Source organism: Ceratosolen solmsi, unplaced genomic scaffold (genome assembly GCF_000503995.2).
Source record: "Ceratosolen solmsi marchali unplaced genomic scaffold, CerSol_1.0 scaffold29, whole genome shotgun sequence".
Classification (NCBI taxonomy): Eukaryota; Metazoa; Arthropoda; class Insecta; order Hymenoptera; family Agaonidae; genus Ceratosolen; species Ceratosolen solmsi.
Window position 1 is genome coordinate 10,282,856 of NW_011948417.1, and position 16,244 is coordinate 10,299,099.

The 16,244-nt window shown below is 25.4% G+C and overlaps 1 protein-coding gene across 1 annotated transcript in view; it reads left to right on the plus strand.

Moving 5' to 3' along the window:
• sowah (ankyrin repeat domain family member sosondowah) overlaps nt 1-16,244 on the plus strand; it is a 145,944-nt gene that overhangs the window by 20,260 nt on the left and 109,440 nt on the right. Inside the window, exons 5-6 of the mRNA XM_011496816.1 lie at nt 9,024-9,059; nt 9,777-9,884. Coding sequence (XP_011495118.1) covers nt 9,024-9,059; nt 9,777-9,884 — 144 coding nt within the window. The remainder of the gene's footprint in view (nt 1-9,023; nt 9,060-9,776; nt 9,885-16,244) is intronic.

Below are 16,244 nucleotides of genomic sequence, written 5' to 3' on the forward strand. Positions count from 1 at the left end.
TTATTTTCTAAATATGATGTTGAAGATCTTAAGAAAAGTTTTATGTTGTTAATGCAGTAGTCACAATCGAGTATTTTCAGTAGAAAAAATCTAATATACGTATAAAATGAAAAAAATTTATTAAATGTAAGTAAGCGTATCACAATTGTATATAAGTTATGCATTCATATTATTATAAATCGGTGTTAAGCAATATGTTCAATAAACTATTATAAATATATTATAAACATATTTAACTATTTTTTCTTAACTGATTACAATATTAATTTAAAAATATAAACTTTTTAAACACCGTCGTAGTATTTTGTTCCATTTCGAAATAAAAGAGAAATTTGTAATAATACATGATTTTGTTGATATTATTCCACCATTTCGTACCATACAAATTAAAATAATATACTATATATAATTGAAATACTTGATATTTGAATAAGTAATTAAACATGTGTATCTTATTTCATTTTAATAAACACGATTTTAACAAAAAAAGAACAAAGCTTCAAAACAATTTTAAATTGTATCTTACGATCACAAATAATTATTTGTAGTTTCGTCACATTCAAAGGATGTACAACTGTCTGGTGAACAGCATTGATAATATCGAGGCAGTGCACGAGTGGCTGTGGCGAGCCGCGAAAATGTTCAGTTAACATTCGGAGTTGATGTCGAGGCTGGCGCCTTGTTGTTCTCCTCCCCCTCTCAACCCTTCTCGCATCCTGAGGTTTTGCGTAGGGACCCCCGAGGTCATAATAAAGCTAATTCCGCGGGGACAGCCTCGTGCCGCGAACATGTTTTGCCTCTCCTATAACGTCGTAACCTGATCCAACCTTCCCTCTACTTTTCGCTAACACGTTGCAAATCGCGGATTCGCTGTATAGCGGCGGCGTAGCCTTTGCAACCCTCTTTTCTCTCTTTCTTCTATGAATTCTTCTTCATCCTGGTCTGCTTCCGCTGTCTTCCTTTTCCTTATGCATTTACGTATATGGTTGATCAGTTTGGACATGCCCGCGAAGTTTCGCTCTCTTGTGAATTTCTTGTCGGACAGGTCGATGTTGTTAAGCGCCAAGGGCTATGAATTGATTGTATAGATGCGGCAAACTGATTAGGCTCATATGAAGGAGTATATATGTGCGCCGTGCATTGCTTTGATGTTTGGGCGCTTGTTGAAGGATTTTTTTCATGTGTAATTAATATCGATTTTTGTTATCCAGGAGTGATTATTAGGTTGTTTTAAGAATTACCTAAATTCTGTATATGAACAGACCTTGCTATATAATATGTTTATAGAAAAATTACTTAATTATATTGATTTATCGTAGATAATTTTAATTGATTAATTAATCAATATTGTTTAAGTAATTAATTTATTAATAAAATACGTAATAAAATAAATTACGTAATAAAATATTTATTAGGTGTAATAAATATTAATTGCGTACATATTGATTAATATTAATTTGGTTTAATTTTTAATTTATCAAAATATAGTAATAATTTGGTAAAAAAAAATTTGATTAAAATTATTCACCAAGTACACACAATTTTGAATGCGTAAGCATTTTTGGATATATGATGATATGTTTACATTACAGATGTTAATAGCACTTCAAAAACATATTTATTATTATGGAATTTCGAAAAAATATAGAATTCAAGAATCCTTTGATTTTAGTCAAATATTAGTTAGATCAAATATTAGAAAAAATTCAGCCAATTTTATTTTGATAACTGTATATTGGATAATAAGTGCATATGCATATATAAATTATGTTTTTTAATTTAATTTGTAATCAAATTATTATATTAATTAAAAATCATTACTCCTGAAATTAAAATATAATTACTATTATTTTTTATTTATACTAGTTTATCAATATTGTGGTTAATATATACCAATATGTAAATAAAGTTATCTTGAATAATTGTATATTTCGAATTAAACATTTATTTTTCGAAACATATATATTTCGAAACTATTTTACTTTTGGAGAAGTATTTAAATTTTTTATGAGAGATTTTTTTAAAAGTAAATATATACTATCAATATATGTTTTATCTTTAAATTGATTTAAACAAAAAGTATAAAATAAAGAAAAAGAAAACAATCAATTAAAAACTAAAGGAGTCACACAGACACACACATATTTCTCTCTCTATCTCTCTCTCTCTCTTTATTTTCCACGTTGCACAACAGGCAGGAAAGAAATCTCAAGGAGGGGGGGGGGATGCACGAACGAAAGAGTGAATCGACCAGTCAGCACAGCCACATGGCTTGCGCAAACATAATGGCGCGCTTATCTGATAAGCTTATAAGAAAAAGGTGCAGTAGGGGCAGAGGGGGCGTTAATCGAAATGGCATCACAGTGTTGTTTCTCCTCTCTTTCTCCTCCCTATCTATCTCAGTCTTTCCGTATTACAAGTGTCTTTGTTAGCAGAAGACACAAAATAAAATAAAGAGAGGGGAAATGACACACAAAACGAAGAAAGATTACTTTCTGAAAGATAAGATTTTGACGAATGATAAGATGGTATAAATATTTGAGTGTAGTCTTTGGTCACTTTATAAGTGATTTTGAGTAGTCGATCGGTTACTGCCTAGATAGATTTTAATTTTTGGTATGCTTTATAGAGTATACTTATCTTAAAATTTGAACACATGATTAAAATATATAATTTGTAAGCTAGATATGATGTCTTTCGAAGGAAAAATTTTAGTAATTGTGAACGTTTTATAGAATACTTATGGCAATGTAATTAAATTTAATTAACTCGTATCGAGTTTTATGTAAACACAGTATCTAATTGATAAATATATATTGTTAATAGTGTTACTGGAATGGTGATTATATACTTACGTATTCATACATTAAGTTTACTGTCTACAAAATACTGCATACATATATAATAAGCACTTACGATGAAGATGTACTAAGAAATATTAATATAACCACGATTATTCATGTTAGTGAATTATAATAAATTTCTAGTAAATACAGATAATATTTGATATACATTTATTGATTCATTTGATACTGTTTTCCAAACAAAATCATTTATAATAATGTAAATAAAAAAAATAATTTGAATATATTTCAACAGTTTCACGATCACAGTAATTAGCCAAGATATATTATTAATAAAAATTAAGTTTGTAATCCATAAGCAATCCTTTTAATTTTTTCTAAATGTTCAGCTCTTTTGAATTCTTGAAACTTAAGCAAAGAAAAAAATTATATATAAAAAGAATCGAAGTAACGTAGCGAAGAGGACAAGCGAAAGCTTCGCGTGAAAGTATTCATATCTCCTTCCATAATTAATATTTTAATTCTGATCGTCGGGAATTAATTAATGCGTCTGCATCGCAATTAAAGTCATACCAACCTTCATGCTCTGGATGACGCGCCTCGCGCCATCCAGGCGCCGTCAGGTTGATCGATCACGCGCCAGAACGCGTTGGGACATACGGCAGTACTGCTTCTATGGTGCCTCAATTCGCCTTGTCCAGGCAAGAGTAAGAGTGACAGATGGCGGGTGAAAGGAAGAAGGAGAAAGAGAGAGAGATTAATATATATATATATATATATATATATATATATATAGAGAGAGAGAGAGAGAGAGAGAGAGAGAGAGAGAACTCGGCTCCGATCGGCCAAACCTTAATCGAGTCTGGCACGCCACGAGATTGCACGCGTCGGCCATGCCTCGACTTTTCTCATTCGGTTTGGTTGGCCCAAGAACGTTGACACGCCGAACCGATTAATTTATGAATCTGAAAGCATCGAGGTGAGATCGTTGGCTCAATGTGAGAATGATGTCAGTCGATTCAATTGGCCGAGATGTAGCTATTTCGAATTTTATTAGAAATCTCAATAATTATAATAATAATATAAACTTATTGAACTTTTACATTTTAATATACGAAAACCTTGTACGCAAATAAAGAATATTAATTTTAAGATAAAAATCTTTTATATTTCAATGTAATATTGTTTTAAGGGGTTGGAACTTTGTTAAACTTATTTCATATAATATTGCTCTGAAATTATTTTAATATATTAATAATAAATTGCATTATATTGTTTCTATTAACAATAATAAGTAAATATATCATAGGAAAAAAAATAATTTAACAATTGTATTGATACAATGTAAAATATAATTGGAACTTTATATTTTTAAAGCATTTATTCTTTTATATTTTTTTCAGTACACATGATCTTATGATTATAACAGTTAACAAATTATTCACAAATACTCAGGAAAACAATACTTTTTAAAAATGAACTATTTGTTCAAAATTTTTTAAAATCAACTATTAATTTTATCTCTCAGGTGTAGCTTATATACATTCATGGAGGCTCGGGGAGGGGGGCGGAGGTGTCAAGCTTATAGTTAGTATTCCATCTTATAGAGTATAGTATTTTGATTCTTATGCAAACATACGCACACCTTACAATTTATTCTTAATATATTTTTTTGTATTGTATATTTGATAATTATTCGAACATATTCAATCAAATAGTGATTTAATTATATGAAGAAATGTAAAATTTAATAAAACAAATGAATGTTTGAATTGTAAATTATATAATTTAAAAAATTAAAAATTATGTGTTTATGTTAAATGCTTGATTTGTTTCTATTTAAAAAATAAATTATTTATTTTATAGATATTGATAAATATTCAAGCAGATGTAAAATTTTTAAATTGTTATGTTGATGTATAACGTACATTGGCAAACTGATCGACATTCATCTGCCACTTTTCATCTATAGTGGAAAATAATATTTTAGTCACAATTTTCACATTTAATAGTCTAGCCTAAGTGGCTATATATATACAGGAATATGTACGGCGCAGCATCTAACACTAACAGGGGGTTCCTATATTGTTTAGGGTTTGTCAATCAGAGTCGCTTCACGTTTTCCGCACAACAATGACACGCGGGGCTATAGGGTTTGGATAAATATTGATCCAACCAACCAATATCTCGGCAATCAACCGATTGAAATTCTTCTTTCGTGAATGTAGAGAAGCAATATAATAAATGGTAATGGTTGAGAAGAGGCGAGGCTTTGAGGGAAGCCTTGTAGCACAAAAGTGAGCACCTTAAATAAAAAATAAGAGATACTTCAATCGTGACGAATGAAAATATACAGTTTAACAGGGATGAGTAGTCGTTTAGCGTCATGTAGGGATCAGATAATTTTCTCTTCCGCGCTCGATGTATTCTTTTCTCACTTTAATTTTTAACCATTGTCAATACCATGATATTTTGATTTTATTTTTTTTCTCATTCAATAAATACCGTTCATATTTAAATGATATTTTGCTACTATTTTATTATAAAATTAATCAAAACAGTTAATAGAATAAAGTATTTATTATAAGTTCCAAACTATAGTTGACACGACACAAAGAATTTCAATAATTACCAATACTCAAAACAACTTCATTGGTACAGATTTTTAAAGAATCGAATGGTATAGAATTTATTAAAAGGCTAAGTATTGTAAAGTAATTTGATATTATGTTCGATAGATGTTTATAAGATTAATATATATATATATATATATAATATAATGAATGATTAGCTAATCAATAATTTGTATATTATTTTCAAAAGAATGGTTTGAAAATAAATATTAAATAGCATTTGTTATTCTCATATTAAACTAAATTCAAATAATTTTATATGGCATAATGTTACATGTGCAGAATATCTCTACCCTAAATATTTATATAAATACAAATGTACTGTGATTAATTAAATTATGCAATTCACATCCATCTTTTTTAATAATGAGACATTTATATATGTACACAAACATTTATTTATCCAATGCCAGACAAAGTATTCACTAGTTGATGAGAAAAGATAAAAATATAAAATGGAGTTAGAAAGCTGTATGTATGAACTTTTGTAATGCGAAGGTATATTGCATAACATGACAGTGCAACGGTCTTTATCTCTTAAATCTCCTTATCGACGAGTAGACAGGTTGATTAACGGTTTTTCTCAACCTGAGTTGATAAAAAAATTGACAAGTATGAAATCTTTGTAAATTAGAGCATTAGAATAGAAAGTTTTTGATAATTTTTTTAATGGAGGTAAATAAAATTATATACATTTTTTATAAATTTATACTTTTAATTTGTTTTACTTTGGATTTTATATTAGCCATTTAATAGTAAATTGCAGTTGCAATTGTGTTTTTAACAACAAATATAAATAATACCTTTATAATATATTTTTTTGTCCAACAAAATTTTGTTCTACATGGTATCACTAGTTATTTAGAAAGTATTAATGTTATATGTTCAGAATTTATCTTAAGATTTATAAGTATTTTACATTTCCAAAATGTATTGAGAAAATTCAAATAATCAATAGTAATTATTATAATAATATTTTGTAATATAATGTATAATTGGATGGAACAGAATAAGGCATACAATTGAGTTTTGTATACTTATATTGATAATAGTTATCAAATTTAAATTCAAGGTAAATATAACATTATTTAGTCTGATTATGATCATATGCACAACTATAAAAAATTATAATGGTATAGTGCAGTGCAACTGCTTAGAGCGATAAGTAACGGGAGTCACAAAGAACACAAATTAGTCTTAAGAGTTTTTACTGCCACCAAATGAATGAAATTGAATAATTAGTAGTTAAAGGTTATGAGATTGTAATTTACATTTTATTTGAATGTATGAAGAAATTTATTGATTGTATTCTAAAAAATAGTTTCTAATATATTATATTTGCAAGCTGTATTAATAACATTCTATTATTATCATATATCAATTATACATAGTTTTTTAATAGTTTAATAAAAGAATGTTTAACAACATAATTAACAATTTAGTTGAGTAATTAGCTCAATTATTTATTTAACGTTTCAAACTATTAAGTTATTTATAAAGTAAATATCAAATTGAAATCATTCATCAGATAGAGTTGAATTTCGTAAATAATAGATTTAAATTATTATTTCTAATTAATAAATTTCTAGTGTTGTAGTAGAAAACTTTGTAGTAGAAATATAATATAAAGTCATTCATTTATCTATAATTAAATATATATAAAATTCTGCAATAAAAATTAAGAACATAAAAATTAAAAACAGTGTCCATGAAATCAAAAGAAAAACAATATGCAAGAAGAATAATTATATAAAATTAATAAAACATTACATAAAATTTTTTTCGTTGGCTAAATAAGCACTTATTATAATTTTAATGATAATGCTACCTATGATCTCTATACAAAAGCAAGATGAACTATTTAGAGGTAAATGTACTGAAATAGAATGAAGAAAGCATAAAATACCTTGGTAAAAATAATAAATAAATAAATGTTGATGTCGGGATGAATTTATCGAAAATGCATACATAAATTATATAAGATAATGCAATTCTACAGTGATTATATAAATATGGCTTTGCTAATAAATATATGTATACATACATATGTGGGTAGTTGCCAATTAGGATGAACATTAAGCGAAGATGGTTTCTTACGAGCTATATCATAAACAAACTTGCTTTATTTGAAACTATGAACCTTAGAGATTGTATTGAGACTGCTTTTGTCATTCAGATATAAAGTTTTATTAATATAATATATAACTTCAGAATTTAGAAAACTGTACCTGAAATATTATTTTATGTTGATACGATATCAAATTCATCTACGAGTTCTGTTTGTTTGCAATATTCTAAATATACTTTAAAATTAATTAATACGTTTTAAATTCAGCTTGTATATAAAAATTGGATAAGTGGAAAATTGGGTAACCACGTAACATCGATAACTTCTACTTTACGTTTTATTATTATAGTAATAATTAAAAATTAAATTTTTTAAAATTAATAAAATTAATCTGTTATTATCTATCTTACATAAACATTATAGTGTAAATGTAGTAATATAGTAATATAGTAATATAGTTTGATATATAAATTTTTTACTATTTATAAATTACAAAATTATGTATTATTGTAGTGTGTTGCGTTGGTATATCAATAATCAATAATAAATATATTATAATTTATATATAAATGAAATTTTATAACTTGTGAATAAAACATATATAAAAATATTATAATTAGTTATTTAAAAATATATGCTTAATTATAAAGTCATTGAATTCATAGTTTTGAAATAATTAAACGATCTTATATTTTTGAATTACAATAAAAATCTGTATTTTTGATCAATTTTTTCTTTAATAGAAAAAATTAACTACTAATTAAAAATTTAAAGATAAGTATATGCTTTTATAAATTCCTGTATATACAACTAAAGCCTCTTATATATGTTTAATGTATTATGTAAAATATATAATTATATAAAACAAATAATTTTAATTTGAAAATTATTAAAATAATATTTATAATAAATAATAATATAATTGATTAATTTTATCTGATATTGCATGGTAAATTCATTTTTATTTTAAGTTAGTATTTTATACAAATGTTTATTTGTATAGATCATCTTAAGTCATTTTCTAATAAAAATTAACCCTTAATACAATTAAAATTATTTTTTATATCTCAAAAATAAGTGATTAATCTGTTCTAATATCATGTTTATAAATATAGAGCTAAATAAAAACAAATTTATTTTAATAATAAATTTAATTATGTATATTTATTATTTGAATCATATTAAACTTTTCATTTTGTTTTAAGAAATGCCAATTTTTATATCAGATTATTTTTTGTTGTATTTGAGTTAACAATCGAATAATTTCTTACTAATTTTAGGGTTTTAATGTTTATATCATCGTTAAATTAAAAGTTTGTATATAGGTTCCATTTATATAATTTAAAATTACATAGGATTTATGGTGTATAAGGGTTTAAGTAAATATATATTATTTTCCATATTATAATTTTCAAGAGAAAGAAAAAAGAAATGTAAATTTTTTACTTGCATGTTTATTTTTTTTATAGAGTTTGAGCGATAGTTAATTTTATATTTTGTATTTTGTTTGCTCCACAGGGGGCTGAGGAGGATGACAGAGCTTCCGTCGCCTCGGTAAGTTCAGCATCATCATCCAAGCCATTATCTTTATCGAAATTTCTTTTTATTATCTGTCATTATAAGCTACGCCTCTCCAAGTAAATTGAATTAAGGAAGCAGAGTAGTATTTTGTTATACGCGATTTTATGCGATTAACTTTTAAAATTATAAACTTTAAGTTGAACTTTCAAGTAAATTATAAAAAAAAATTATTACAAAAATGGTAATATTATAAAACAAAAATTAAAATAAAAAAGCTTACACACGATTTTTATTATTTTTATATATAAACGAAGTTGTAGATTATTGTACACTGTTATACAACTGATTTTATAAATTTTTATTTAATTTGAATAACACAGTCAACATTGTTATCATGATACAACTTGAGAATTGTGATAAATTATTATAAATATTTATGTTTTTGAAATAATACAACCTAAATGATTTTTTATTAAAGCTCATCAGTTTGAAGTAAAGGTAGTTTGTGATATCGATCAAATCTTATTTTAATAAAATTTGTCTTTATTTATTTTTTGCCTTTTAAATGTCCATTAGCTTTTATTAAGTTTGCAAATATATAAAATATTAATCTCGCAAATATAAATCTTTCCTAATATAATAACTAAATTATTTATCATAATATATTTAATAATAATGAGAGAATTCTAAATTTTTTTAAATTATAATTGTTTAAAGAGTCTTCTAAAATATTTCATCTAATTTTTAAAGCAACAACTGGATGGAAAATCACGTGAATGGTTGGTAAGAGCATCTCAAGGTGATTATCAGGCACTAGCAAAACTGGCCGCGGAGGAGCCTCGCCTTGCCCGAATTAAGGTGAGTGTTTTATTTTTGTTGTTTATAATTTCAACAATTTATGTCAATGATTTAAACATAAAACTCATAAAACGAGAACATCGATATTGTAATTAATACGGTTTTTGTATAATTTAAATATTCTTTTAGAACATCGATATTGTAATTAATACGGTTTTTGTATAATTTAAATATAATGTTTCCGAAGAAGCACAGCATTTTCAATTTAATGTAACTGTAATAATTATTAAAAATATATGAGCTTTATCTATATAATGTTATAATGCTAATATATGCTATAAATTTTGGAGATTAAAATTTCGATTAATTTGCTACAGGATCTTTTTAATGTTTTAATAAAAATTGAAGTATTTTATGAAAAAAAAGAGACTGAGATATAAATATTCAAGATTTAAATTTTCATAAAATAATATTAATATATATTGTTATAAATATAATAGTAATTATTATTACATTTTTTATTTTACTAATAACTCTTATTATTAGTTTTAAATAATTCTACATTTATTTAGAAATACATTAATTTTTTATAATTTTTTGGATTTTTATGTTTAATTAATAATGTGAAATCTAATGTAATTTTATTATATAAAACTGATCAAAAATGTATACAAATTTTTGAAAAATTATTCTTAATAATAATATTTGAAATTCGTATTTATCAATAAAATTAAATGATTATTTTACATAAAATTATATAATTATAATAAATATTATTAAATGAATCTTTAATTATATTTTTAGTGAGTTAAAGAGAAATTGAAAAATAAATATGTTTATGTGTACATCTATATGTGTGCGCATATATATAAATATTCAAATGGGTGCATATATTTACATGCCTATAATTGTATTAAAATACAAACTTCAGCTTACGTGTTTAAAATAAGTTGAAAATATTTTGTGGCTAATCTGTCAAGAATAAATATAAATTAATTTAAAGATAATAATGAAGACTACAATAATATAATTCTCAAACCTTCAATTAATGTAATAATTAAATATATTAAAAACATTTTCGATTTAGTTAAGCATAAAAAAGTTCGAATGAATTGCATGTTTGCATATAAAGAGTATACAAATGTTTATTTCATGAAAAAGTTTCAGTTTGTCGCATAATTTACTTATTACGATACATATATTACTATTCAAATCATCAACAGCAATTAAAACAGAACTTGACAAACAAGCATATACATTGGAAAATAGTACAATGTCAAGGGATCCAGTCCCAACAAACTGAAATTCAAACGAAACGAAATCAAATAAAATAAAAGTTAAATATTTAAACAAAAAAGATAAATGTTGTAAGAGAAAGAAAAATTCAAGCGCTTTTATTAGCTTGGCCAACGAGAGTTTAAAGGCGACTCCATTAATTATGGTAATGCTAGCCGTAATATTTTTTCATATCTATTCAGCCAGAAAATGTAAATGTATTAAAAGTTCTCGTGAGATAGGAGAAAATAAGAGAAAATGAGGGAGGACAATGTATACACAGTAGAGGGGCTTTATTGGTGATTCGAGACGAGGTTCACGTAAATGGAGGAATTTCGGCCACACCGGGCTGCTACAACCCTGCGCTCCAATTCATTTTGGTTTATAATACCATTGCGTTCTCTTTGTCTTAACTATTCTCTCCCTTATTTTTTACTGATACATATTACTATCTTCAACTATCTAGTTATATTTTTCATAAAATGATATTTTCTATCTCTCATCCATTGTTACGTCCTCTGGAATAAATGCGCCAAACCCACGTGTTTGCGGAAGACATTGTGCTACAATATAGTCTTGTATGTACATATACCCATGCAAGCCCTGGATATAGGCATCACTCATTTTTTTAAATATTTGTGGTATCCAGATATGCGGTTTCAATTTTTAATGAAATGTGAATCGCCTAGAATGAAAACAAGTAAAGACTTGTATATTTTTCTATATTTTTGTTAATAAATAAGAATATAATAAATCTAATATGTTTATTGCAAGAAGTATATTTTGAAGTTTGAAAAGATATCAAATTATTTTCATTTTCAAAGTAAGTATATCCATATTCAAATATAGTATCAGACATTAATATTTGAATTCAAAACTATTATTGTAATAGTTTAACTCGAATAATATTTTATTTTAAATTACACAGCAAAATAATTTTAAAATATTGAATTCACAATAACTTCAATTTATTGATAATATGATTGAATCATTAAAAATGGGTTATGTTTGCAAAGAATAAAATTAATTTAAAATCGAACATATAAATAAGAATTTTTAATACATGGTTTTAAGTTACAAAATTATTAATTATTTCTATATAAAACATCCTTTTATAAATAAAATTTCAAATTTTTTTTGGGAAATGAAAATATATTCAATGTTTTGTTTAAAATTCACCATAGAAGATAACAAAATAAAATTTTAATATTAAAGGGGTGAAATGACCACACATGTAGACAGCAATGAGGGGACAGAGTATGAGACAGGCACAGCAATGATCGCACGATTTATTTATCCCATATGCGCGCCCAGCCTACTATCTGCAGTAGAGAAGTAAACGTTGATTAGCTGCGTTGTTGATTTAATTATCGAGGGAGTAATTGGCATGCCTACTGCCATGGCTTCTTCTCACACCATCCTATCTACTGTCACCAAAGCAACCACCTATACGGCACACATTCTAAGCAACTAGCTTGCCATTTCTCTTCAGCTTCCTATTTGGCGCATTGCTATACCCTAACACACTATCGTCCGGTAGTAGTCCCCTCTTACGGAATTCGTTGAATATTCATCGATAGATTATTATAACCGAGTATGTCTTCTCGGATGATGCGAACGTGTTAACGAGTTTCGAGCAAGGGTGAATAGGTGGCGACAAGCCTCACGAGGTTTCAGAGGCCAATGATGCTAATTTTCTTCAAAAGGTATGCGCATGATATGACGTTGAGGTAGCGGCTAAGAAGAGCAGGCTACTTTTTAATCATTTCTAAATATTAAATTAAAGATATAATAAATGATTTGGTGAGCCAATTCGTATTAGAATAAAAAATGGAAATCCTTATTAAGATAAATGGGATCGAGTATGTCAAGCTTTATAAACATGCATAAACTTTAGAATACATTAAAAGTTAAAATATATAAACTTAATGATTTTAATTAATATTTTATTCATTGTTAGGAGAATAGATCATTTTTCATACTAAATTTTAAATATACTTTTATAGATAAATTTTTATATATTTGTAGATTCTTATGCACCAATCATTATTTACTCATATATAATTTAAATTATACTTTTAAATTGGTATAGGTTGTATCATAAAAAATGCTAAGAAGAAATATTGCAAATACTTCTCTTATTTTATTTTATTATTTTGATTTTAATTATTTCACAATTTATTTTTATCAAAATTTATCAAAAAAAAATTATTTATTGTCAAAATAATTAATATTCAACAAATATTAATTTTCAAATTGCTATTGAAACCGATGAAATAGTTCAATCATGTAATGTATGTACTACTTTGTAAAAATTAAATTACAAAGATATCGCTTTACACAAATTTATTTTACTTTTTATATAAAAATAATATTAAATTTTTATACGCATAATATTTTTTATAATCAAGTTAATTTAAATATTATTTTTATATGTATTTTATTTAACCAGTGAAAAATTATTGTAATGAATATTAAAATAAATATAGTTTTATGAGACTTATCAATTTATTAACATGGCGCTTATTTCTTTTTAATAAAATTGTTATAATTAACACGGATTATGCAGTACGATAAAGATGTAGGTGGCCATTGATGAAATTAATAAAAATTCAATAAGTATTTGCAACTGTAACTTTCAAATACCATAAATAATCGGGCTATTTAACGTTATAATAGAATATAATTAATCTCCATTAATATATCATTTGTTTGATTATGTAATATAAATGCATATTTTTAAACTTAAATACGCGTATTTTTGTGTATTTAAAAAATTTGATTTTTTAAATAAACAATATGTTATAGTATATCAGTCATACGATACTCTGAAGTACCGTTACAGGATTGTTACATTAAAAAAGGCTAAAATTCAGTATATTATTTTATCATTTATGATCCTATATACGTATTAGTCATACATTCGTAATGGTTCCCATAAAAATGGTTGATTTACGATGGCATATTAAAGACATGTTCAAGATAGTGATAGATCATTTATAATTCTAAATATTTTACGAATGTTTTTATAATTTATAAATATTTGTAAGCATTTCTAAGAAAATTTTGAATAGTTGATTAACAAATGTACACATTCATAGATTATCTTTTGTCTTTTTTTCGTCAATAAGTTGCATCTAATATTATGGTCCTATAATATATCGATAATGTTTATATCAACATTATTTAAACAATAGAATATGTGTAACGTGTATAAATAATATAAATATTATTTATAAATTAACATGTTTTGACCGGTTATTACGTATACAAATGTTTTTGATTTTCAATTCTAAAATTACTCTGAATATAAAGGATAGTCTTTTTTAACTATTACGTGATATTTATTATTTCAAAAACTGTATTTGACCAGTAATAAATAATTCTAGCAAATTTAAATACTATACATGTTTTTGAAATTATAATTTCTATTTTTGTATTTCGATAACAAATGTCAAAGTATGACTAACTGTTTTATGTAATTATTTTCATTTTTAAAGCAAAATCTTTTTTATATATTTTTCTTTTAATGAATTAAATATTATTCGCTTTTGCAAAAAGAATTCTTACATTATATTAATTAAAATAACTAATTTGAATTTGAAGATTTTTAAAATATTTTTGTTCAATTATTATGAAATAAAATATTTTGAATTTTGAATTAATATGTTTAATTCATTTTTAATTTACTTAAATATTTATTTAATCAAAAGTGAATATCTAAAAAATATATTATATTGTTCTTTCAATGTAATTAAGTGAACTTAAAAATAAAATAATTAAAAAATTGTTGAATTAAATTGTTCAATCTATTTGTCCTTAAAAGCAATAATCATTAATACAATAAAATATAAATCTGATAATTATAAGTTATATAAATTATTCATATATACAATTTTTCATATCTTATATTTAGTATATTATTAATTGATTTAAAAAATTGTAATTTTATTATAAGAGAAAATAATAACAAAGTTATATATATCAATAATAAAACATATCGTAATAATCTTAATATTTTCATAGTATTGAGATTTTTATTTAATGAAATTATATCTACTATGCCAACCAATTTTGAGAGATGCTGTTTCAAGTTGAGTCGTATATTCAATCTAACCAAATAAGTGCCGTGTGAGCATTAAACATATTGCTCTCTCATCGTTTTCGACAATATTCCATTCAATAAATTTCAAATTATTAAAACATACTTCACCTATCAGAACCTTTAATTTTTGTATTTAAAATTTATGCATACAAAAACATGTATGTTTGATTTAATTGAAATAAGATACTTCCTCTATATCCTCAGGAAACATTTTCAATGACTAATTATCAAGAAATCAATGCCTTATTACATGTTGCAGAATTAAAATGGTTTCATTACTAAAAATTATTATAGATTCGAATTCTGATTTATCAGCCTGATTTTATCATAATGACGTGTCGATTAAATTTTCCACGTCGTCACTGTGTTCTTGTTATTCTTCTTTTCTCTCATATCCTCATAGCATATTTATCTCAACCTATCGACGGTTTTAATAACGCAAGGCAATCACGTTGGTTTCTCCCCCGCCTATCTTTTTACCTTTCTTTCCTTTCATCCCCCCCCTCTTACTCACCCTCTCATTCATTTTTCTCTTTGTCTCTCATTTCTATATATGTGAGAGCAATAAATAATAATCATTTATATCAGATTCTAATTATCTTAACTAAGCAAACAAATAAAAGGGAGCTTGTTGAATAATCAGTTGCTCCTACTGCTGCTGCTAACTTCTCGTAAACCTGCAGGTTGAAGTCGATGCTTTAAAGAGTCAATGAGACCGCCCATCTCAATATTGTTTCTGCGGTCATTGCTGTTATCGTTGCTTTGGCAATGAATGCACACCTCTTAGTTGTCGTCGCTAAGGAGTTACGGTTTCAATGATTTCGACATTGTATCGTGACTTGATTGATTACAACATTAGAATAAACTTAATCCATATATAAGATAATAAATTTCTTTCGTTGATGACTAAGTAGGAAAGCATTTTTTTTTAATTCACTTATGAAAATGTGGTTTCCACTGAATGGAAATTAGTTTAAATATATTGATGTTACGGGCTAACTGCAAAGTTCATTGGCTGCTTAATATTCGATGAATTGAAA